At 41.3% G+C, this 26,058-nt stretch overlaps 2 protein-coding genes across 2 annotated transcripts in view; one reads left to right on the top strand and one right to left on the bottom strand.

Annotated features, from left to right (window-relative positions):
- Nucleotides 1-26,058, bottom strand: part of itpr3 (inositol 1,4,5-trisphosphate receptor, type 3) — a 315,156-nt gene that overhangs the window by 34,183 nt on the left and 254,915 nt on the right. The window contains exons 36-45 of the mRNA XM_059950461.1: nt 24,812-24,960; nt 20,193-20,301; nt 17,326-17,416; nt 11,962-12,122; nt 10,150-10,339; nt 8,776-8,948; nt 6,576-6,776; nt 5,275-5,385; nt 4,175-4,270; nt 110-211 (exon numbers count right to left, since the gene is read on the bottom strand). Coding sequence (XP_059806444.1) covers nt 110-211; nt 4,175-4,270; nt 5,275-5,385; nt 6,576-6,776; nt 8,776-8,948; nt 10,150-10,339; nt 11,962-12,122; nt 17,326-17,416; nt 20,193-20,301; nt 24,812-24,960 — 1,383 coding nt within the window. The remainder of the gene's footprint in view (nt 1-109; nt 212-4,174; nt 4,271-5,274; nt 5,386-6,575; nt 6,777-8,775; nt 8,949-10,149; nt 10,340-11,961; nt 12,123-17,325; nt 17,417-20,192; nt 20,302-24,811; nt 24,961-26,058) is intronic.
- On the top strand, nt 14,149-17,120 carry LOC132381173 (intersectin-2-like). Its single transcript, XM_059950462.1, has 2 exons — nt 14,149-14,221; nt 14,499-17,120. Exon 2 carries the CDS (start codon nt 14,666-14,668, stop codon nt 16,298-16,300), a length of 1,635 nt encoding a protein of 544 aa, XP_059806445.1. The 5' UTR covers nt 14,149-14,221; nt 14,499-14,665; the 3' UTR covers nt 16,301-17,120.

Below are 26,058 nucleotides of genomic sequence, written 5' to 3'. Positions count from 1 at the left end.
GATGATAATGATATTGACATTCTTTCTGAGTAAAAGAAAAAAGCTTCAAAGGTGAGGAGGAGGATATGAAAAAAATGACGATTAAAAGATAAAATTCCATCAGTGTTACCTGCAAAGCTAAGATGTAAATATTGTGTCCCACGCTTCTTGGTGAAACCTCTGAATTCTCGCATTCCTCTTCTTGGTTGTAGGCCTTCTTTATAACATCAACCTTAAAGGGGCATAGTTCAAGTGTAAGTAAATACTAATGCTTGAAGTCTGTTTCTGGTCTCATCAGAACATAACTTTCTTATGACAATGGAAAATATAAAAGGTGAGCCAAGCAATAGATTCGGTAGAAAATTAAATTGTAGCATTGAAGAGGCATTTGGATAGATACATGAAGGGAAGGAGTTGGAGGGTTAAATGCTGAATGTGGACAGAAGGCATTCGACAAGGTGCCACATAGGAGATTGGTGAGTAAAATCAGATCTCATGGCATTGGGGGCAGGGTTTCAACATGGATAGAAAACTGGTTGGCAGATAGAAAGCAAAGGGTAGCAGTGAATGGGTGTTTCTCGGACTGGCTGGAGGTGACTAGTGGGGTACCACAGGGCTCTGTATTGGGACCACAGCTCTTTGCGATTTATGTCGATGAGGGCATTGAAAACTATATCAGCAAGTTTGCTGACGATATTAAACTGGGTGGCAGTGTGACATGCGAAGAGGACGTTAGGAGAATACAGGGAGAGTTGGATAGGCTGAGTGAGTGGGCAGATACTTGGCAGATGTCATTCAATGTGAATAAATGTGAAGTTATCCACTTTGGAAGCAGGAACAAGAGGGCAGAGTATTGTCTGAACGATGTAGAGTTAGGTAAGGGAGAAATGCAAAGAGACCTAGGAGTCCTAGTTCACCAGTCAATGAAGGTGAAAGAGCAAGTGCAACAGGCAGTGAAGAGGGCAAATGGAATGTTGGCCTTTGTTACAAGGGGAATTGAATACAAGAGCAAGGATGTTCTTTTGCATTTGTACAGGGCCCTGGTGAGACCACACCTGGAATATTGTGTACAGTTTTGGTCTCCAGGTTTAAGGAAGGACATTCTGGCAATTGAGGAAGTGCAGCGTAGATTCACTAGGTTGATTCCTGGGATGGCAGGGCTGTCTTACGCAGAGAGATTGGGCTTGTACACGCTGGAATTGAGGAGATTGAGAGGGGATCTGATTGAAACGTTTAAGATAATTAAAGGATTTGATAGGATTGAGGCAGGAAATATGTTCCAGATGTTGGGAGAGTCCAGTACCAGAGGGCATGGATTGAGAATAAGAGGTCAGTTATTTAAAACAGAGTTGAGGAAGAGCTTCTTCTCCCAGAGAGTTGTGGAGGTGTGGAATGCACTGCCTCGGAAGACGGTGGAGGCCAATTCTCTGGATGCTTTCAAGAAGGAGCTGGATAGATATCTGATGGATAGGGGAATCAAGGGATATGGGGACAAGGGAGGGACTGGGTATTGATAGTGAATGATCAGCCATGATCTCAGAATGGCAGTGCAGACTCGAGGGGCCGAATGGTCTACTTCTGCACCTATTGTCTATTGTCTATGATGGGATGGCATGGACTTGATGGGCGGAGAAGCCTGTTTCCATGAAGTGTTACTCTATGACTCTATAAATATCACAATTATTCTGATAAAGCCAGTCACAGTTCTGTTAGCTCATTCCATGAAAAGAATCCCAGTAAGTTTACCTTTAGTGCAAACTAACACACTCAAGAGCTTGCCCTGCTGTTGTAACACATTATGAGTAAAAGGATTGCTCTGTATGAGTTAGTATAATACATAGCTTCAATTGACATGAGCTTTTATCAAGCAAAATATAAGTATTACAGTACCTATCAGGAGCTTTTTCTGGTAAAATATGTGCTGTATTAGAAATTTTATCCTGAGTGAGAAGGTGGTGATTTAAACACACATTTTATCCATACACACAATGAATTGCTGCAGCTTTTGTATAAATTGAACTTTTCCCACCCACCTATTCAGGTGGATGCTACAACTGTCAGACACGATGATAAAAAAATGTTTAATCTCTTGAACAACATTTCTCACATTCCAGGCCCACAATAAACCTCACTGCTGCAACTAATATTGGCTGCAGTGGTTGTGCATATAACAGCAACTGCACTTTAAATAACTGAGTATAAGTGATTTAGCAACACACACAAAATGCTGGATGAACTCAGCAGGCCAGACAGCATCTATGGGAAAAAAAGTACAGTTGACATTTCAGGCTGAGACCCTACGGCAGGACCGGAGAAAAAAAGCAGAGGAGTGGATTTAAAAGGTGGGGGGAGGGGAAAGAGAAACACAAGGTGATAGATGAAACTTAAAGGGGAGGGATGAAGTAAAGAGCTGACAAGTGATTGGTGACAGAGACAGAAGGCCATGGAAGAAATAAAGAGGGGAGGAGCACCAGGAGGTGGTGATGGGCCAGCAGTGAGATAAGGTGAAAGAGGGAAAAGGGGATGGGAAGTGGAGGGGGGCATTACTGAAAGATCAAGAAATCAATGTTCATTCCATCAGGTTGGAGGCTACCCAGATGGATTTTAAAGATGGATTATAAGTGTGGCCTCATCAAGACAGTGGAAGAGGCCATGGATAGGAAAGACATATTGAAATAGGAATGGGAAGTGGAATTAAAATGGATAGCTGTTGGGAGATCCTGCCTTGTCTTGAGATCATAAAAGATTATACAAATAAAAGTTCATTCTTCAATACTACTGAATTACATTTCTTTTAACTATTTTCCAATTTATGTTAATTACAGTTACTGAATTAGACATGTCTAATTAGACTTCTTATGGTCTTATAAAGGCAGCAGATTGGGGCTGAGAAGGAAAATAGATCAGCCATGATGAAATGGCAGAGCAGACTCAATGGGCCAAATGGCCTAATTTTGCTCCTATATCTTATAGTGTTGCATGACATACTGCCCAAGACACCCTCAAAGATGGATCCAATAATTCATCTGTCCTCACCACTCCATAGCCCCACAAGGTACATTTCTGTCCCGCCTTGCACCCAGCCAGCCTCTCCACATGGTTTGCCCTTGTCCCCTGAGGCTTCTTGCTGGCTTACACTTCCATGCTCCAATGCTCATTGTTTTAATCTTCCAGTTTTGTTTGGTCTTTGAATTACTTTCTATTTGAACAGTCCTACTGAAGGGAGTCCAAAGCTCTGGCACTTGGCTCCACAGTACTACAGCCTTCGAAGCTCTGCTGAGGCACACTGACTTGAATTTATAAAGGCACCAGTCAAATAAAAGTGTCTCCATGCACTAATCAGTGAGAAGTTTACGTAATTTGGAAAATAAACTGGGGGGGGGGGGACACTGATGTCTTTAGCAAAATAGTAAGGTGCAGTGGAGATGGGGCAAATGGGGTTGCAAGTGGAGCCAAATGTCAGGCAGCAAGATAGCAGTGCATTGGTGGAATCTGGGACAGGGAGGACTGGAACTTAAAGTGAGCCATTAAGGATACAGCGAGTGAAGCAGAGAGTATGATGCTATATGATTATATGGTGGTCTGTGCCTGCGATGCTACTGCAAGTAAGTTTTTCATTGCTCCAGTGGATACACGTACTTGTGTATGTGACAATAAACTCAGCATTGACTTTGAGAAGAGTTAGTGAGGGGAACAATGAGAAAGATAGCAGAGAGCCAGTTAGGAAGAGATAGTGCAAGAGCATTGAGAACAACACAATGACCAGAAGTATCATTTGTTTATGCATGTCTGAAATAAAACATTTTACTTTCCGGTCGATGGTCCTTGGTAATAACCTCCTGGGAAAAAAAGTTACACAAAAACTATGCTCCATGAATGGCAACATAGTACATGTCCCAGAAACCTTAAATTAAAAATAGAAAATCTGGAAGCTTCCAGCTGGTCAAACAACATATCAAAGAGAGCATTAGCTTTTGTCAGGTATTAGGATTCAGTCAAAGAGTCAACAGCTAAGCTTAGAATTACCTTTTGCTGTCCAAATACTGCTGAACATTTATAATGTTTTCATTTCCAATTCACAGCTAATCCACTTCAGCACAATTCAGGAATCCTTAGCAGTAAGCTCATGCAGAGTGATAGACTTAAGCTGTTGATTTCTGACTAATTTTACACAACTGTAACTTAACACACTCACCAGTTCTTGGGGCCTCATGTTGAAGAGGATCCTTTCGGCATTTTCAGTGTCATACCTACTTTCCATAAGTGCAAGTAAAAGCTTGGAAGCATTGTCCTATTACAAAAGCAAAAATGACAATTATGATAGTCCTGACACCCTCACAAAGCTAAACTACTTTCATAAACTCTGATATTTGGTCTTGATCTGCAAAACCTCCTCCTTGGAATTTATTGTGGATATTCATGTTTCTAAATTACTATAGAATCTGTTTTTGATGTGTTAATCTGAATTATACTTCTTTGTATTTTCCTGGTTCATTCAGCAATACATCATAAGAATACACGTGGATAGCCTGTTATCCATCAATCACCTTCACACATACCACACATTGCTAGTTGACCTAGTTCAGCTTAATAATCAGTATCCATTGCATATATTTTTGGGAGATTCTAAATGGGATTTTTAACTGTCAACACCAGTCAAAATTATCTGAAAAGACATTAAACATAATGAAAATCAAATCAATGATTCAAATCATTCAAATTCTGCACAACAATCACGTCACAGTGTAGATTTAATTCTGTGGATGGAATCTGCTGCTGTACAATGGATAGTCAAATCTGCCCACAGCATCAACAGCACCAGCCTGCCAGCCATCAAAGATGTATATACAGAAAGGTGATAGAAAGGGGCCAGTAACATCATGAAGGATCCCACCTACCCTACTCATGGGAGGAGGCTATGTAGCTCCATGCCAGGACCACCAGACTCAAAAACAGCTACTTTCCCCAAGCAGTAAGGCTGATCAACACCTCCACCCATTTACCTTCACACCCCATTCACCACTAATTTATCATTTCCTGTCAGTCACCTTATGTACAGACATTCCTGGCTGACCATCACTTTATGGACATACAGTACAATCAATCTCTGTATATTGGCAATATATTTAGATTAATTGTGTTTATTATTATTGTGCTTTTTATCATTTGTAGGGGGGATTTTGCGCTGCATTGGATCTGGAGTAATAATTATTTTGTTATCCTTTACTCTTGTGTACAGGAAATGACATTTTACAACCTGGAATCTGGAATATATTTGATCAAAGCTCTACTTACTTTTAGCTGTAGCACCAGGTCCATCCTGTACTTGCAGAGCGGACTGATATCATTCAGAATTAATGCAGTAATAATATCAATGCCATTACACTCATGCGTTACAATGCATGTCTAGGAAATAAACAAAATCAAATCAAAATGTCTTAAGGCAGTAAGTAGGGAGACCATTCAAAGTACTTGACTTAGTAAAGTTGCATCAACCAATACAAGCAGTTTTTAAAGACTTTACAAAAACTTTTCACCCATGGGAGAGGGAAGCCCGTCCTCACAGTCCTATAAAAACCAGTAAAATTGCAGTTAAAAGAAGTAACGATTCTGTGCTTAAACAGATGTCCATTGAGAGCTTTAAACAGTATGTAAACAAACTTCCACATATAGAGTTCCAATGTCCCCACAGATGTTACCTGAACTGGGTTTGGGTTTGGGTATTTGATCCTCCACAATATTCCACGTGGGAATTTAAACTGGAGGTGGCAGTGTCTTTTTATACGAGGTTGAGTTGCGAGCTTGACATCAACCTGGCACGGATGGAAAGCACACTCGGGAGCGGTCTATCACTGGATCGAACTCGGGAACCTCTGTTCTCGAGACTGGCGCTGATCTCACTGCGCCTGGACTGCTGACTGTTTTCCCTTATTCTTCTTTCTCCTGGTTTGTAGTGTTTTTGTAACAGTTGTACCTATTATCCCACAAGAAAACTTTTACACCTGTAAAAGGTCTTGACTTGAATTGAATAGGTTCTTGATTTCGAAGGGCATCAAAGGTTATGGGGAGAAGGCAGGGTTGAAAGGGAGAATAAATCAACCATGATAGAATTGCGGAACAGACTCAATGGGACAAACAGACTCATTATACTCCTAAAGTATGTCTAAAGGTCTTAAGCTCTAACAAATACTTGAAGACACAAAAGACTGCAAGTGCTGGAGACTGGAACAAAAGAAAAACTGGTGCAAAACCCTTGGGTTGAGCATCTCATGCAGTGTGTTGACCCATATGCCAGCTATCCCTTTGCCTACTCAAATGCTGCTTGACCCAATAAGATCTTCCAGCGGTTAGTTGCTGAATAGTTGCTTTGGCTTCAAAAATGAGAAAGGAACTCTAACACAACATTCTCTTCAAAATCTCATGCTCATGTTTCCTTCTGCTGAGCTTTGATAATTTAAAGCTGATAACCCTGACGTAGGAGAATACATAAAAAGGAGTGACATCACACTTCTACTTTATATTCAATGTCAAAGATAACCGCTCTATACCAATATTTCAAAATTAGCTAGAAATGACGTAGGTACTATTATGCATACCTGGTTCTCAGCGCAAGGACCCTGACAATACTCTGTTAGTGTCTCTAGTGTCTGAATAATAAGAAGCACATTGTTTTCATTGATATACAGTCCAAGCAACCCCAGACCTCCAGTCGTGCTTCCACACATAATGTCCAAAAACTGCAGTGTCTCACACACCAGGTTGTAATTCGTCTTGTTGTTCTGACAGCGGAGGAGATTCTGTCGAGGAAAAGTACACCAATGATCAAGAAATAGAAGCGAAGAGCCGAACAACAAAAACAAAATGTGAAATCTGATGCTGGCAAGAATTGCACAAGAAAACAGCAGCCGGATTAGGTGACCTGTATGACATGCTACATTCATAATGAAATCATTATAGTAAATCAGTCATGATTGAATGGTGGAGCAGAGTCAAGGGGCTGAATGGCCTAATTCTGCTCCTATTTCTTATAGTCCTACGGTCTAAGATGCTTGAATTAGTAACATCATAAACGCTTTCATGCATATCCATGGGGTAAATGCGGGAAACCTGGCTGTTGGGCTTCAGGAGGCCAGTGCATGCAGAAGCATTCAATGATTTTAATGCCTGGGGATTTTTGTCCGTGCACCTTTGATATTTAAGAATATATTTTGGCTGTTCAGAAAGTAGTAGGTATGATCACAGCCTGATGTTTGTAGTATCACTTTGGGGTTGGTTAACCTCCATCTTCTGTCCTTTAAGTAGGTTCTAGTTTCATCCAACTTCAGTGGAAACAACCAGCTTGCATTTTGCCCATCTATACCCTCTACTTCTGGGATGTTACTAATGCAAGCATTTTAGACCATAGAACCTATCTTTGTATCACATGTAAACTTGGCAGACAAAGCTATCAATTCTGTCGTCCAAATCTTTGACAAACAAAAGAGAAAAGATGCTGTTCTAACACTGACCCCTGCAGAACACCACTGGTCACCGGTATACAACCAGAACAGGGCCCCTTTATTACAGCCGCCCTTCTATCAATGCTAGTATCTTTAGTGTGATGCCATAGACTCTTATCTGGTTAAGCAGCTTCATGTGCAGCACCTTGTCAAAGGCCTTCTGAAAATCCAAGTAACTATGTCCACTGCCTCCTCCCCATGACCTTTGAAACCCTATTTATTTTCTTTTCTCAAATAGAGGCCCAGAACTGCTCACAATACTCCCAGTGTGGTCTGACCAATGCCTTACAAAGCCTCAGCATTACATCCTTGCCATTACACTCTAGTCCTCTTGAAATGAATGCTAACATTGCATTTGCCTTCCCTACCATCAATTTAACCTGTAAATTAACCTTTAGGGAATCCTGCATGAGGACTTCCCAGTCCATATGCACCTCTGAAATTTTAATATTCTCCTCATTTAAAAAACTTCTCTTCGCATTGTTAACAAATCTACCAAAATTAATGCCATCTGCAAACTTACTGATTATGCCATCGATATTGATCTCCACAGCATTCAGATGCATTGCAAGCTGCAAGGATCCCATCACTGAAACCCAGTTGCTGGTGACTGATCACAAAAACAACTCTCTATCTTAACCCCTTCTCCCTTTTCTACAGCCAAGCTAATTTTGGAACTATTTTGTCAATTTACCCTAGATCCCTTGGACACTAACCATTTGGACCAGTTTCCAATGTGGCATATTGTGAAAGGCCGTACCAAAACCTACTTAAACCACATGTTCTGCACTGCTCTTGTCATACACATTAAAACCTCCTAAACAAACTTGGTCATATTGTCCTTCACCAGTGACACCAGTTCATTTCCCACTGCTGTCTGTAAGGAATTTGTACTTTCTCCTGGTGGCTGTGTGTGTTTCCTCCACGTGCTCCCGTTTCCATAACAGAATGGTTAGAAGATGCTTTGCTATGAGTGCATAATAAAGAACTTCATTTCCCAGTAGGCAATGTGGGTGGCTCACCCGGAACCGGAAGCTACAATGGTGAGCTGGTCGCATGCACTCAGTGTTGAGCAGCAGTTCTGTAATAAAATGTAATGTAAATCCATGCCAAGCTTTTCTTTATTAAGAACAAACAGAACAGTAGGTTAATTTGTCAAATGGGTGTAATTGAGATGTGTGGGCCATTGGCCTGGAAGGGCATATTACAAAACTATATATCTAAATAAAAATACTTTAAAAATCATTTGTAATGTTAGAATCTGTACATGGTGACATAAGACACTCTGTAATCTAACCTGAAGGTTACTGTTATGGTTTTCACACAGGAGCTGTAGAAATCGTAGGATGGGCTGCATTACTGCCACTGCTGGGCTCATTTCATTTTCTTTTTGTTGGTGTTCACTATCTACCGATTTTTTCATTGGTGATCTGTTATGAGCAGTTGCCATCAAAAAAAGGACATCTTTTCCTAAATGGGAAACAAGAAATGACTGAAATTCATCACCAATAAAATTACTGCCACGGTGCAGCATTAGTGTCAAGTGCATTACATATTGCGTGAAATTTCTGTATTTGTTGTGAGAACAGATGTGAATGATTCATTAAAAGAGCAAACATCAGGGTGATGCAAGGTGTTAATGTGTTCTCAGTTTTGCACAGTGTGATGTGAATAGCTTAGAAGTTTTATGATGCTACTTATTTGAATCCCCTATGTTTCCTTTATTATGATACTTCTGACAACCACAGAGACATTAAATTTAAAACAAAGCAATTATCACGTGGTAAACATAGACATTTTAGAATGTGTTGTCATTGCAATCTTGATTGATATATTATTCACCAAGCCAAAATTTTATGCCAAAGTAACCCATGACTCTTTGTAGATCTCTAAAGCTTATGATACTTTGCTGATGATTTGAATCGAGCAAAGAAAATAACCCTAGTTTAAAAACAACACTTCTCTTCTTAAAAGAATATCACCCAGAGTGGATAACATCAGGAGATGGGATCAAATGCTGTACTCAGACCGATTTGGAACAGGGAGGGCCAAATCATCCAAAGAATGGGAAGATAAGTGTTCTAGAGGGAAGTTCAAGTTGCTGATCTAGGCGTACGTCAATTGTTTGCACTCTGACCTGACATCAGACAGTCTCACCGCTTGCAGAGGTATTCCTCCACTTTGTCCATTGCCCCCTCCAGAGTTACGTTAAGAAGCAGCGATGCTTGCTATTAGGATTGTGAGCCAGTCTGAAATCTACTACTCTGTGGCTAGCAACAAACACCATACATTACAGTGCTGATGAAGAGCAATTTATGTGAAGTGGCATCTGTATCTCCACAAAACTATATCTCATCAGTACTCAAATGTTAAATCTGCAGATCTCTGTTTTATACCTGCAGGTGAATTCAAATTATGGTGATCAGAAATTGCGACCAACATTATACACTGAAATCATACTTCCAAGCAGTCAAGCCCTTCTGAAATAACACTTAATTAGAATTTATTTTCCCCCTTTCTGTCAAGTGTCACTGGCTGATCTACATAAACTGAATGAAGCTTCAGATATCCCTTCACTGAGAAACAGTGTATGAGTTAGAGCGACCACATTCATGATGATCTTTAGTGACCAACAGGACAGAAAACTAAATGTCAGAAAAAAACCTCTAACCTTTCTGAACACCTCCTGGGATGGCTTGTGTTTTGTCGTGTGCATCCTTCATCATTTTGCTTCCCGGCTCATTCATATTGACCGAAACAGTTGCTTTGATATCTTGGTGAGCAGCCTTAATACGATTATGAAGCACTTTAAAAAATTTCTCTGATTTACTGTCACCAGTCATTAGATCATAGAAGGAATTCTGAAGCCGAAATACATGTATATTAGCAAACGTGCTTTTGGAAGTCCCATAGATTAAATGATAAAGGTCATTGACTTCAAATTTAATTCCCTGTCCATAGCATTAAAATGCTATATACTCTGCATCTAAAATTAATTTCACTGAAACCAATGGGAGATACATTTCAAGGAACCGATGCTACCACACCATGCTTAGAGCATTGATAACTGTGCCTAAATTTCTGGGCAATAACCTTGAAGTCAAAAGGTCATTTTTGTATAGTGATATGGCTGAGTGCTGGAAGAAAGATGAATGTAAATTCCTACATGAAAATATCAGAAATGTAATTTCAAGGAATGGAAGAAAGTTCTGAAGAAAAGCTAATATTTAAATAGCTGATAAAAGTCTTGACTTGCACTCAAGAAGGTGCTATGCTGCAGTTCCTGTCAAGGCCATGCACAGACTTAATATTTCTTAAGTTTGTAGGGACTGTTTAGGGGACAAAGAGGGGAGTTGGGGGTCAGGGTAGGGTTTAGTTATAGGGAAACAAGGGATTTAGAGGTCGGTTGGTGGCGTAGTGACATCAGCGTCGGTCTCAGGAACGGAGGTTCCCAGGTTCGAATCCAGTTGGGCCGTTCCCGAGTTTTCCATCCGTGCCGGGTTGAGTGTTGAGCTTGCAACTCGCCATCATAAAATAAAGAAAAATTCTGCGAAATGTCTGTGTGAGGAGTGGCTCACCATACCGTGCCTTGTAAGGTATGAAAATGCCTGACGCTGGCCTCTCAGGCCTGAGTTGTCATCATCACTGAAGTGCAAGTTTCAGCTGGTAGAGTGGGGAAGGAAAGGAGTAGCTGGTGTTTCGTCAAAGCTCGACATCTGAAGTAAGAGAGAGTGGAGATAGTCTGTATAAAGGGTGGTAGTGGGACAGGTGCAGAGGTGACTGGTAGACTGAGGGGGGTGAATGCGGAGGATGAAAGACAGATTGAGTCAGATAGTAGAAAGGGGAGGAGTGGAGACAGAAGAAGGTCGATGATTGATGAAGGCAGACGAAGAGGAGCAGGGAGATAGAACCAGGGCAGGAGAGAGCAGAGTCATTTGAAAATACCTACTGTGTGGCGTGTAGGATGCACTAGTCATTCAGCTTGCCTGTACTCCAGCTCAACCAGGTACAGTAAAATCTACCACAGAACAATTCCATTTTACTCAAGCAACACACAAGGACTGATGGAGGAACTCAATAGGTCGGGCAGCATCTCTGGAGCAAAATGAGTAGTTGCATTTCAGGCTCAGACCCTGACCCTTCACCAGAACTGGAAAGGCAGAGGGCAAAAGCCAGAATAAAAGGGTGTGGTGAGGACAGAGCAGCTGAAGGTAGTGGGTGATAGGAAAATCCGGGTGAGGGGAGGATAGGTAGGTGGAGGAAGGGGAGAGGAAAAGATGTAAGAAGCTGGGAGGTGATGTTTCTGCACTGCCAAGAGTCAAATTCACACGGGAGAGAAAGGAATGATACTGATAACTCTAACCTGTGAAAATACACTGTCACTATCGATCACATTCTAATTTATATGAATGAAAGTTCATTATTTCAATTTATATTGAGGCACAGAGGTATTTATAACTGTTATGGAGACTACTTCAAGTACCTGAATTTCTGTGTTTCCTCCATTCAACAGGGCAATGGCCAATAAAATACTCTCATAGAAAATCTTGTCACTTTTGGAGCTTATAATGAGATCTGAAACCAGTTTTGTGGCTCCTCCTCGATCAAGACGGCACTGGGTATGGGCTATTGGATTATCAGAATCTTAAACAAGAATAGAATTGAACATTAATATTCTTTGTAAATATATGAAATGAAACTACACACACTTGCTGTATTATAGTAGAAATAATCTGACAGAATCATTTGGAGAATACATTTCCATTTGGAAAATTAAGTTTTGCAATTAGTTGTCATCATATGAGAATCAGAATGCAACTGGTATTCAACGTCGAAACTCATTGTTGGTCAGTGGTGCTAAACAGGTGTGGGAAAATTAGTCTCTATTCTTCTCCTCTGCAAACAATCAGTGAAGGTGATGGAACTGAGTATCAAAACTGGAATTCAGTCTGGTTTGTTTTACATCCTCTTCTAGGCAGCAAAGACAAGAACCTTTTACAGCAGGCTCTTTAAAGTCATATAGAACTGTCACCAATGCCTTTTCTGCAAAATCTTTCAAAGCTACTGTCAGGCTAAGCAAAGCATTATCAGTGATCCCTCCGAGATCAACACCTCTCCAGCAATTTGACTCAAGCAGAATACATTGTTCCCACCATGAGAACGATGCCCCCCTCCAAATTCCATCACAAGATATCAACAGGAGGACAGCAGAAGTATTGTAAAGATGTTCTTATGGAATCTTTACGAAAGTATAAAACTCTGACCATTTGGTGGGCATACCTGGACACGGAAAATGAAGATGGCACCAAGAACCTCATCTAGTCATTGGGAAAATTAAGAAGTCTGGTGGAAAATGTGTAAGGGATTCCCACATATCCACCCTGTCAGGAACTGCCTATCCCTCCTGTGGCAGGTTCTGCAAATGTCCCATTGGTTTCATGAGCCAACTCAGAAACCTTGGATCTCTATTGGAAATTAATAACCTTCAACCTTGAGGAAGGATCTACAGAGGAGGAGAACCAGTGAGTACCAAAACAATAGCATTAGTTTGGTGTTAATGGTAATGAAAAATTTTAATTGATTTATTCCAATTTATATTCAGTGACCATTTTATTAGGTACACCTGCTCATTAATGCAAATATCTAATTAGCTAATTATGTGGTAGCAACTCAATGTACAAAGGCATGCAGACATGGCCAAGAGATTCAATGTTGTTCATACCAGGCATGAGAATGGGGAAGAAATGTGATCTAAGTGATTTTGAAGGTAGGGCGACTGGTGCAAATGGGATGGTTTGAGTATCTCAGAAACTGCTAATCTGGTCCTTTCATGTACAACAGTATCTAGAGTTTACAGAGAATGGTGTGTAAACAAAAAAAAACACATCCAATGAGCAGCAGTTCAGTGAGCAAAAACGTCTTGTTAATGAGAGAGGTCAGAGGAGAATGGCCAGACTGGTTCAAGCTGACAGGAAGGCAACAGTAACTCAAATAACCATGCATTACAACAATGGTGTGCAGTAGTGCATTTCTGAATGCACAACACATTGTACGTTGAAGTGGACGGGCCACAATAGCAGAGGACCACAAACTTACAGTCAGTGGCCTCTTTATTAGGTACAAGAGGTACCCAATAGCATGGCCAATGACTGCAAGTCCTCATCCAGTTATATTGGGTAATTCCATATTGATTCCCCTTCGGAATATAATTTACAATCTAATAAGCACAATGGAGCCACAATTACCCAACCTACATAACAATGTAGAATTGTCACCAAATATTTTGTGAGATGACATACCATGTTTGTTCAAAAGCACAGCTGTGGGTTACATCCTCTCTTTCTGTGAAGTTGTTCAAACTGAATCAATTTTCTGTGAAACCTTGCCTCAGTGTAGCAATTTTGCAGTGTTACCCTTCAACACTTCAGTGCAGCAGGAAAAGAGTCCATAAAGCTTCATTTGCAATTTTTCTTGTACTGTGCTGTCTTTACGACAGTTATTTAGTTTATAATATTTTCACTTAGTAATTCATTCAATAGTATTTTCTAGTTAGAATTAGAAGTGTTTAAAGTATATTCATTGCATGTAAAATATATCGGCATGCGATGACGTCACATCCGGTTTCGCCGCGTCTTGTGGGAAAACACCGGTTTGAAATTAGCGCGAGGGTGGGGGCTCTCCACGAGGCTCACCTGAGCACAAGCAGTTTTGCAGGCATGAGAAATCACAGTGAGAGCAACGCTGTAAGTTAATAGATAATCGATATATTGAACTAAGATATTAATGCTGATCCTGTTAGAGGTAACGACGGTAGATAATGTTTATGCTTTCGTTAGTTAAAGAGTCGCGGATAGTTTGCATGGAAGTGTATTTAAAGTAGTCAATGGAGCAGGTAAACTCTCCCTGTATACTGCACCTTAGTGTAATGTAGTTATAGTCACCTTTGCAAGTATTTACACTTGAAATGTGATATTAAGGAAGGAACAAATACTGTATCAATCTTGTATTGTTTATCAACAGTTTTCACCATATGTTAATGTGAAGAGTGAACAGTAAATGGTTAATCTTACTGCGATCTGGTTCTTATTAACTGTGGTTTATCCGGACGTTAAATTCGGCGTTTCGTTACACCCGAAGGAGAAGGTGACAGTGAAAAAGCGGCATTATCAGGTGTTTCAAGTGCTGCAATGTCAGCTCAATCCAGCATCAAGTCGACGCCGCCCAGCGACAAGGGCAGTAAACCGACATCAAGTAAGCCCACCCAGGCGTTATCAGGTGTTCCAAGTGCTGCAATGTCAGCTCGATCCGGGATCAAGTCGATGGCGCCCAGCGACAAGGGCAGTAGAACGACATCAAGTAAGTCCACACAGGCAAGAGCCAAGGCAGAAGCCGCCAAGGTGCGACTGCATTACGCCAAACAAGAGGCAGTTTTGAAAATGAAACTGGCCACCAAAGAAGCCGAAAGGGCCGCCAGACAAAGAGAAGAGGCTGCCAGAGAAAAAGAAAAGGCTGCCAGAGAAGCCGAAATCCAGAAAGAAAGGGCCGCCAGAGAAGCCGAAATCCAGAAAGAAAGGGCCGCCAGAGAAGCCGAAATCCAGAAAGAAAGGGCCGCCAGAGAAGCCGAAATCCAGAAAGAAAGGGCCGCCAGAGAAGCCGAAATCCAGAAGGAAAAGGCCGCCAGACAAAGGAAAGCGGCCGCCCGAGAAGCCGAAATCCAGTTGGAAATGGCAAAAATATCGACAGAGTTGCAAGTGCTGCAGCTAGAAAGAGAAGAAGCTGCTGCCATGGCGGAAGCAAAGTACATAGAAGAAGCTGAAGGGTCGCGTGATCTGACCGCAGCAAGATCTACTTTAGAAAGGACCAGACTGGAACGCACAAGCGACTATGTACAATCTCAAATAGACAGGCAGGCTCGTCTCCCCTCTCCATACGTATTCGATAACTTCCCCAGCTACGAGGAACCTCAGAGAGTCACGATTGCATCACATCCATACGAGGAAGGAAATTTACCCTCACGGCTCCGTGATGAAGTCAAGAATGAAAGAACCGTCAACGCTCCTTCACCCCCACAACAGGACGGCGGGGAGGGAGAGGTTCACTCCAGGACAACAATTGTCAGCTCGAACTGTACAGAAGTTTGCGGTCAAACTCAGTCAAGCCGTTCTTGTTCCGAGATCTGCCTCACTGAGGTGTACCCTAAAGAAGCACAACAAGACATTACCAAGCGTAAAGTAACCGACGAGACGCTAGGTCAGTCAGTTTTCGTTCAAACCGAGCACGGAAACAAACTTGCACAATCAGCTCAAGATACCATTTCTTTAAAACCCAAAGACACCAAGGTCTTCAGAGATGAAGCAAATAATGGGGTTGCCCCATTGCCTATCAGAGAACCATGCCAGCGCTCACCAGATAACAAAGAGCAGGCAGTCAAACGGTTCACGTCCTTACGGAAAACCCGGAAAAGGGAACCTGAGATACAGCAACGCACCCGATTGGCCCACGAGGTACTGTGCACCCTAATGGCAGAGGTCACAGCCATTATAAACGCACAATCATTCCTACCTGTGTCTTCTGACCCAGAAAACCCCTTTATACTTTCGCCATCAACGCTCCTTACGCAGAAGGCAGGAGCACCTCCTCCACCAGGAGACTTCTCAGACAAGGATTTGTACACAAAGCAATGGAGACAAGTCCAGGCTCTGGCAAATCAGTTCTGGCCTCGCTGGAGACAAAAATATCTACCTTTGTTGCAACAGAGACAAAAGTGGACAGAACCCCACAGGAATCTGGCCAACGGCCAGAATCACTGTTACATTCCCTAGCGGGGATGGACATGTCAGGAAGATCGAATTGAAGACTACCGACCAAGGCGATGTGAAACTTTACCAAAGGCCAGTTACAGAAGTTATTCTACTTCTACCCAATGACTGATTAAGAGACTAAGTTTTGTACTCTGCTCATTGTGACCTTACGAAGGTCAAGCGGGGAGTGTGCTGTCTTTACGACAGTTATTTAGTTTATAATATTTTCGCTTAGTAATTCATTCAATAGTATTTTCTAGTTAGAATTAGAAGTGTTTAAAGTATATTCATTGCATGTAAAATATATCGGCATGCGATGACGTCACATCCGGTTTCGCCGTGTCTTGTGGGAAAACACCGGTTTGAAATTAGCGCGAGGGTGGGGGCTCTCCACGAGGCTCACCTGAGCACAAGCAGTTTTGCAGGCATGAGAAATCACAGTGAGAGCAACGCTGTAAGTTAATAGATAATCGATATATTGAACTAAGATATTAATGCTGATCCTGTTAGAGGTAACGACGGTAGATAATGTTTATGCTTTCGTTAGTTAAAGAGTCGCGGATAGTTTGCATGGAAGTGTATTTAAAGTAGTCAATGGAGCAGGTTAACTCTCCCTGTATACTGCACCTTAGTGTAATGTAGTTATAGTCACCTTTGCAAGTATTTACACTTGAAATGTGATATTAAGGAAGGAACAAATACTGTATCAATCTTGTATTGTTTTATCAACAGTTTTCACCATATGTTAATGTGAAGAGTGAACAGTAAATGGTTAATCTTACTGCGATCTGGTTCTTATTAACTGTGGTTTATCCGGACGTTAAATTCGGCGTTTCGTTACACCCGAAGGAGAACGTGACATGTACTTTGCTATTTTTCTACTCATTTTTTTGGTTGCAGGCCAACCAATTTGAACAGAGAGAACTACAGTTTGGATAGTCTAGATCATCCATTCTGTTATGATGGATAATTAAGTATTCACTGCAGTAGGATCACAACAGAAGTGTGACTTAATTGAGTGACAGCAGTTTGTATTTTGTAAATACCTGCAGAGCAAGGATCGTTGGAGTCATTTTTTGAGCTTGACTTCTTGTGACAAAGGTAGTTGTTAAGGAGAGTTTTTCTCAACTCATCTCCCTGTGGGAAAAGAATCGAGAGATGAGGCACTAAAGTTAACAGTTCAAACACACTTGCAGCCACTTCAGTCACCCCTTCTGGATTAGTTAATGTGTCATCTTTTAAATTTGAAAGGCTGAACATGATTTGATATAATTTTGAACACCCTCAGTCCGGGGCTGCGGAGGATCCTGTCTGCTGTTTTGTACTGATACCTTTATATCAAAGTAATTTCTTACAAGCCAAATTCTTTTCAGAAATGTTAAGTCTACTGGAGAATCGGTTCTTTTTCACCAAAATCAAACGTGGCTTAAGTTACAAGTACTTCATATCAAAATGATACATTGTTGATTTTTTTTCTCTGTGAGTCCCCATCATAAAAAGCAACCAATCCGTTCATCAGTAGTTTTTACTTATTTATATGTATTCATTAAGATTAAGCACCTTCTGGTCCTTCGAGTCTTTCCACCCAGCAATCCCCTGATTTAACCCTAGCCTAATCACCAGACAAGTTACAATGACCAATTGACCTACTGGTTGGTTGGTAACCTACGGCGTTGGACTGTGGGAGGAAACCCACGTGGTCACAAGGATGAACGTGCAAACTCCTTACAAACAGCGGTAGGAATTGAACCTGGGTCACCCGTACTGTAAAGCCTTGTGCTAATCGCTATACAGCACCTGATCTACTTTCCTGCCAAATCACCAATCCCCTCAAATACCTTTGTGTCCAAAATTATACTGAGTTATAAACAAATAAACTAATTATATGAAAATCACAAATAAAACTGCACATGTTGGAAATCTAAGATAAATAGAGAATGCTGGAAATCCTCAGCAGGACAAGCAGCATCTGTGGGAATGGAAACAGCTAATGTTTCAGATCTTGGATCCTTCACCTGAAAGTGGACATGATTTCTTCTTTAACAGTTTACCTTTTCCACTTATCACCTCACAGGATCTTTCTTTGTCCGCCCCTCCCCTACCCACTTGGTTTCACCTATCACCAGCCAGCTTGCTCTCCCTTCCTCTCCCCCCATGTTCTCATTTTAGCCTCTTCCCCCTTTCGTTTCAGTCCTGATGAAGGGCCTCAGCCTGAAACACTGACAGTTTGTAAGGAAAAAATTGAATGTGATTTCTTCTTGGTGTATGTGAAAGTATAATGGCAATCTGTCAAATAAAATGGTGTTAGCTTGTAGTACACAGAACATTAAGACATAAGAGATAGGAGCAGGAGTCGGCCATCTGGCCTGTCGAGCCTGCTCCGCCATTCAATCAGATCATGGCTGATCTGGCCATGGACTCATCTCCACCTAACTGCATTTTCCCCATAACCCATAATTCCCCTACTATGCAAAAAATCTATCTAACCTTGTCTTAAATGTATTTACTGAGGTAGACTCCACTGCTTCATTGAGCAGAGAATTCCACAGATTGACCACTCTTTGGGAAAAGCAGTTCCTCCTCATCTCCATCCTAAATCTACTCCCCCAAATCTTGAGGCTATGTCCCCCAGTTCTAGTCTTACCTACCAGTGGAAACAACTTTCCTGCCTCTATCTTATCTATGGCTTTCATAATTTTATATGTTTCTGTAAGATCTCCTTTTATCCTTCTGAATTCTAGCAAGTACAATCCCAGGTGACTCAATTTCTCCTCATAGTTTAACCCCCACATGTCTGGATAGTGGGATTTATTTATTTATTGAGATACAGCGCCGAACTGGCCCTTCCCCACCTACGAGCCGTGTTGCCCAGCAACCCCCCGATTTAACCCTAGCCTAATCACAGGACAATTTACAATGACCAATTAACCTACCAACTGGTACATCTAAGGACTGTGGGTGGAAACTGGAACACCCAGAGGAAAACCACACAGTCACGGGGAGAACGTATAAACTCCTTACAGGCAGCTGCGGGAATTGAACCCGGGTTGCCAGTGCCGTAAAGCATTGTGATAACTTCTACGCTACTGTGCTGCCAAGAAAGCACAGCTTTTGAGAACCAGTCCACAGCAATGTTTTGAGAAAGTCAAGGAAGTACAAGTATGTAGCCATGAGAGTGGAAAGTGGTGAAAAACATGTATGTCTGGGCTGAAAGTTGTAAGAGATGAGGGTGGGGGTGGGGTAGGTTCAGCTGGTACCTCCAAGATGGAAAAGTACTAATGTAAGGGGGTATGAAGGGTATAAAAAGGGACATTTTCTTTGTTGCAAGGGGGAAGAGCTTTCTTTTAGACTAGATGTTGGCTGGTGCCAGTGCTGACTGAGATAGAGAACAGTGCATTGGGCCAGGGTCAGTGTTAAAGAGAAAGCAGACTGTGTGTAAGATTGTAGGATTTGTGGCTTACCTCTGATACTGCAGAGATCAGCCTGTTTAGTGAATGACAAGTATTATTTTAATTGTTGTAAGGCTACAACTGTAGACATTTGATTTCTCTTTTTGCATTGCATTTGTGCTAGTTCTAATAAGGTGTTTTTTTGTGGTTTAATACGTGCAAAGTGTCTTCTTTGTTTGTGGGCATATGCAAATACCCTGAGCTGAATGAGGAAAGAATGCACAATGAATTTTAAAATAACTTTTGTTACACTGTTTATTCATTTTCATACATGCTGCCTGACCTGCTGAGTTCCTCCTGCATTTTGTACGTGTTGCAATGAAATGCTAACTCTTTCTTTATCCAAAAGCTGAACACCATTTTCTATTTGTTTAAGCTACGTACAAAACTGTGGTATTGGTGGGATGCATTTTGCAGTATCTGGTATAAGCCACAAGAGACACATTTGAACATTTTGCTTTTACCCGAGTTCCAAAGTCGCTTTCTTTGACCAACATTTCTCGAAGGATGCGGAGAACTTTAATGCAAAGCTTCTCTTCTGTTGACATCAGGTTTTTAGTGTGTTCAATTAGCCTAGAAAAATAAGCGGATGTAAGATTTTAGAGAAATAAAGATTGACAGCATTCATTTCCAGCTTGTGTTGAAATGTGAGGCCTGATATCTCCGATGTATGCAGACACTACAAGTTATGTTGGCAATACAGTGGAAAGCAATTCTTTTAAAGCAGAGGCATTTGGCATTGAGCACAAGGACAAGCGGCAAATGATTAAGTTTTCAGTCCTCTCTTAACAAGTCTTCCCTTTTGTCTCAACATAAGTTTGAAACACTCTCAACATCATTAATGGTAATTCGCCACTTAGCTGGTGATAGTCTACACTAAGGTGTCCGTACATAGAACAGTCCGAAAAAGCGACACACCCTTCAGCTCATGACGTCTGCGCCAACCATGAGGCAAAACTAAACTAACACTACCCGCCTGTTCATGTACCTAAATGCCTCTTAAAATGACTCTTTTGCTTTAGCCATGAATTTCTGCTCAAACTCACTTCAAGCTAGACTCTAAACTGGAGTAGGAAAGATGGAAAACATCCAGTTTTTGTGGTTTTGAAACAGATTTGAAAAAATCTTTTCATCCAAGAGTGCAGGTAAAGCTGCTAAAAATCACACCTAGCACCCATTACCAGTTAGCAATACAAGCTTCGTACTCTCAAAATTTCACTTTTGAAGGCCTCCCACTTACCAAGTACAACTTTACTAGAAAACAGTGTCCCAATCCACACTTAACACATCCTCTCTGATACCATCAAAGCTGACCTTTCGCTAATTTAGAATCTCAGCCCGCAGACAACCTACACAAAGTTCAGTCACCTGCCCTGCCTCATCTGCTAACAGCACGTCAAACATTGCACACTCTGTCATTGGGACTTCTTTGTACCGATCATGAAAACTTTCCTGAACACATGTAACAAACTCTATCCCATCCAGTCCTTTCACAGGATGGGAGTCACAGTGTGGAAAGTTAAAATCATCTACTAAAACAATCTTACGTTTCTTGCAACAGTCTGCCATCTCCCTACAGATTTGTTCCACTAAATCCCTCAGACAGCTGGGTTGCCTGTAATATATCCCCATTAGCCTGTTCATACCTTTCTTATTACTCAGTTTCACCCATAATGCTTCACTAGACAAATTCTCCTGTCTGTCCTGACTGAGCACTGACATATCACTTTCCTTGACTAGTAACACCACCTTTCTTCCTAAATCCATCTGGCTTTGACATGTCTGAAACAATGCAAACCCCGCTGCCAGTTCTGCATCTCCTGCAACCAAGTCACACTAATGGCTACAATATTATAATTCCACGTGTTGATCCTTGCCCTGAGCTCATCTGTCTTTCCTATGATACTTCTTGCATTGAAATATACGCAGCTTAGGACAATAGTCGCATCATGCTCAACCTTTTGATTCCTGACTTTGAGATCTTAACAACATCTGTCCCCACAACCTCTCCACTTCTGGTCAAAGTGGTATCGATAGCACGGAACATAATGATGATGCTATAATTGAAGATCAAGACAAAGTGTCCAGGCTTTTTTCAGTTAAGACTTTAGGTAGCACAAATATTACCTGCTCCTAACAGCCCTGCCATGTTATAGTGATGTGGGACTAGTTGTTTTATTAACAGATCTGTAAACTGTGGAACCATTCACAGAAACAACTTAATTTTACCAACATAAGAGTTGAAGATGATTGGATAAACATCATTCAACCTCCAGTTCAGGGTCCCGGGGCCCTGCAACAATTGTAAGCATCTTTAATGTCAGGCATGACTCATATCAATTGAAGAGTCTTCATCATGGGACACAACCCAATCACCACCAGACCATGTTCCTTCCTGGTATCGCATTCATTTACAACAACTGCTGCCTCCTCTGTTTAGTATTTAGCTCTAGACCTGAATATGAGCTGTGACAACAGTGTCAGTGAGTCGGCTTTTCATGGGGTGGCATGGAAGCCTAGTGGTTAGTAGCACCAGTGACCTGGGTTCAATTCCCGCCACTGTCTGTGAGGAATTTGTACGTTCTCCCCGTGACTGCATCGTTGTCCTCTGGGGGCTCTGGTTTTCTCCCACATTCTAAAGTCAATTAATTGGTCACATGGGTGCAATGGGTGGTGCAGGCTTGTTGGGCAAGAAGTGACTGTTACAGTGCTGTATCTCCAAGTAAATAAACTATAAGTGTTAACTATTCATACTGCTATTCACATCTCATGGTACTCCACAGCTTTGGGGTCAAATGGGCAAACACAGCAACCGACTTTCACAAGCGATCCACCAAACACGGTAGGCGGCTAGTTAACAGATAGAGGGTGCCACCAACTGTGTCAATATTTCAACCACGACATCCTCAGAATTCGTTTTATTTCCACATTGCCAATGGATCTTCACAACTAGGTTCTGTAGTGCTGTGTAAGATTGTGAGCAGCAGGAGATTCTGGAAAGCCAGAGGTAGAAACACAAAAGGCTGTAGGAACTCAATAGGTCAGGCAGCATCTATAGACAGGAATGAACAGTCGATGTTTTGAGCTGAGACCCTTCATCAGGACGCCAAAGGTTTTGTTTTTGTTCGTTCGTTACTTAAGTGTACTGTTTAGTAAATTAGAGGAAATTACACAACTTAAAGAAAACGTGGCTACATTCCAAATTCTGTTTCACTTTTCACAGTCTATCTACCTTCACATACATGAAGCATATTTGACCATGGAATGAGGAATCAATTTACACTGGCTGTTTGAATATCATTCCAGCAAATATATGACTTACCAAGATTACCTGCTTCAAAGACAGTGGCTGTTTCAAGTCTTTGGGCACTGCAAGACTTTTACGGACTTTACAGAACTATTACTACTTGGCCATTCAAAAGCAATGACTCTATATTACTTAAAATAAGGGTCATGTTAAAATGAGTTATTGCTTGTAAGTTTATCGCTTCCAAACTGTGACTGATCATTGGAACAGAGTCTAACTCACCAACATTTTGTTTTATCCAATGCTAAGTCACTAGGGCGAAAACCTGTTGCCTCGCCAACAAGGCTGGCATCAGTATTATATTTTTCAGGTTTCCTGCTTGCAGAGAACTTGTTCCATTAAGGGCGAGAAGTATTTTGGTTTTCTTATGTTGATTCAAGCATCAACCCAGAATAAGACGCTGAAGGATTGTGAGACTGTCAGAAGCACAGACTTTCCTTTTACCTGTCAATGAGTATTCAAGAGTTCCCATAATAATACCGAACACTTAACTTCAATGTTACAACACAGAACACAGTCATTCAACCAACCAAATCCACACCAGCTCCAGCAGAGCAATTCCGTTGGGAATATCCCCCCTTCCTTATTTAACCTGCAGCCAATTCCCTCTCACTTGCCCATGACAGTCTTTTAATACTTCTGCTACTTATCTGCACAAAGAGTAATTTACAGGATCCATTTTAGCCAAACAACATGTCTTTAAGATGTGTGAGGAAGCCCAAAACACCAAATGGAATCTTATGTGGGCAAAGAATGAAGATGTAACCTTCAGCATCTTGGAGCTCGGAGGCAGGTTCTCCATTCTCTCATTAACCTGTCTAACACTCTTCAATGAACTAAATATCCCCCACCACCCAAAATAATTTAAAAATGTTTCAAGAGTTATTAAAGAACTTCGCTGTTGCCCTTCCTTGGTAAATAGTGTTAAAAGTAAATGCTGAGTTGTTAGTGCCTTTGAGTGTGCTCTAAATGGGATTCATACTCTCTGGAGCTATGAACAAGAGGTGGTCTCATTGAACAATGTAAGATTGTTAGGGGATTTGAAAGGGTGCACACAATGATGATGACGTTTCAGTGTCGGGGGAGATAGTGGGGTGTTTCTAAAATCTGGGCCAGTGTCCAAGTGAGGGAGAAGAAACATAAAACAGAGTTCAGGTGGAATTTCATTTGGACAAGTTGTGAATCTAGCTTAAAAATAGAAAGTCTTGCAGGTCTTTGGAATTCTCTAGGTTGTTAGGGTTAGGCAGGAAATTGAAGCTGAGACCAGCGATTAGAACTTATTGAATGCGAAGGGAAGGAGGAATTATTCCCGTCCAATTTCTGACGTGTTGTTAGATACTCTTATATGCAGAAAACAAGGTTTTATGCAAAATGCTAGTTCCCCCTTAGGCAGTGGCACAAAGAAATATGAGAGACAAAAGGTCAGTCAGTATTGGAATGGGAATGTTCTTTCATTCAATGTTGATATCCTCCACTTATAGATCCAAAAGTTCTGAAAATCGAAACATGCAGGATGTTTCAAAAATATCAAAAAATGTTTCTCTTTTGATTTTAATGAAAAATCTTCATTTATGCTTTTTAACTTTAAGGATTCTAGCAAAGTATCTTGTCCATTAGTATCACATCATCTATATTAAAATGCTAATTAATTTTTGGAGGAGAATAATGTTACTTTTAGTATGAAAACAAACATTCTCCATTGCTAGGAATGTTTTGTGCTGACGTAGTAGAAAGTTCACTTATACTTTTCCATCAGGCCTTGTTTCTTGTACTTACTTAAAGATAAAATTTCCACTCTCACAGCACTCCCTAGCTTCTGTTCCTTCTGCAAACAGCAGCTCTGGTTTATGCATGACATCAACTAGAACAGAGAACTCAGCATCCACCAGTGGCTGCAGTCGATTTTCCAGAGTGCTGACGATATCCTACAGAAAATCAAACAAACATCGATAACAGAATTAGAAGTAAAATAAAGACCAATATTGTTCAGACCACACCCGTAGTACTATGCGTAATTTTGGTCCACGTGCTGCAGGATGTAATTAGTAGCAAAACAGAGAATATTGCAAAAGGAAATATGTGAGAGGCTGGAATTAGCTGCAGAAAGACTGGGAGATTGGGAAAATGCTCAGAGAAATAGCAGATGAAATATGGTGCACGGAAGTGTATGGTCATGTGCTTTGGTAAAAGGAATAAAGGCATAGGCTATTTTCTAAATGGGGAACAAATTCAGAAAGCAGAGGTGCAAAGGGACCTGGGGTCCTCGTGCAGGATTCCCTAAAAGTTAACTTGCATGTTGATTCATTGATCAGGAAAGCAACTGCAATGTTAGCATCCATTTCAACAGGATTAGAATATAAAAGCAAGGATGTAATGCTGAGGCTTTATAAGGCATTGGTCAGACCACACTTGGAGTATTATGAGCAGTTCTGAGCCCTTTATCTGAGAAAGGATGTGCTGGCATTGGAGAGGGTCCAGACCAGGCTCATAAGATCCAGGGAATGAAAGGGCTAATGTATGAAGAATATTTGATGGCTCTGGGCCAGTACTCGCTGGAGTTTAGAAGAATGAGGGGGGATATCATTGAAACCTTTTGAATATTAAAAGGCCTAGATGGAGTGGATATGGAGATGTTTCCTATAGCTGGGGAGTCTAGGACCAGAGGGCACAGCCACAGAATAGAGGGATGTCCCTTTAGAACAGAGGTGAGTAGGAATTTCTCTAGTCAGAGGATGGTGGATCAGTGGAAGTTATTGCCATAGATGACTGTAGAAGCCAAGTCATTGGGTATATTTAATGTGGCAGTTGATAGGTTTTTGATTAGTAAGGGATCAAAGGTTACAGGGAGAAGGCAGGGGAATGGGATTGACAGGGATAATAAACCAGCTGTGATGGAATGGTGGAGGATACTCAATGGGCTGAATGGATTAATTCTGCTTTTATGTCTTATGGTCTTATGGTTTATAAAATTATGACGGGCGCAGATAGGATAGATAGGCAGAATTCTTTTTCCCCAGGGCAGG

Source organism: Hypanus sabinus, chromosome 25 (genome assembly GCF_030144855.1).
Source record: "Hypanus sabinus isolate sHypSab1 chromosome 25, sHypSab1.hap1, whole genome shotgun sequence".
NCBI lineage: Eukaryota > Metazoa > Chordata > Chondrichthyes > Myliobatiformes > Dasyatidae > Hypanus > Hypanus sabinus.
This window is presented reverse-complemented; position numbering and strand designations above follow the sequence as displayed.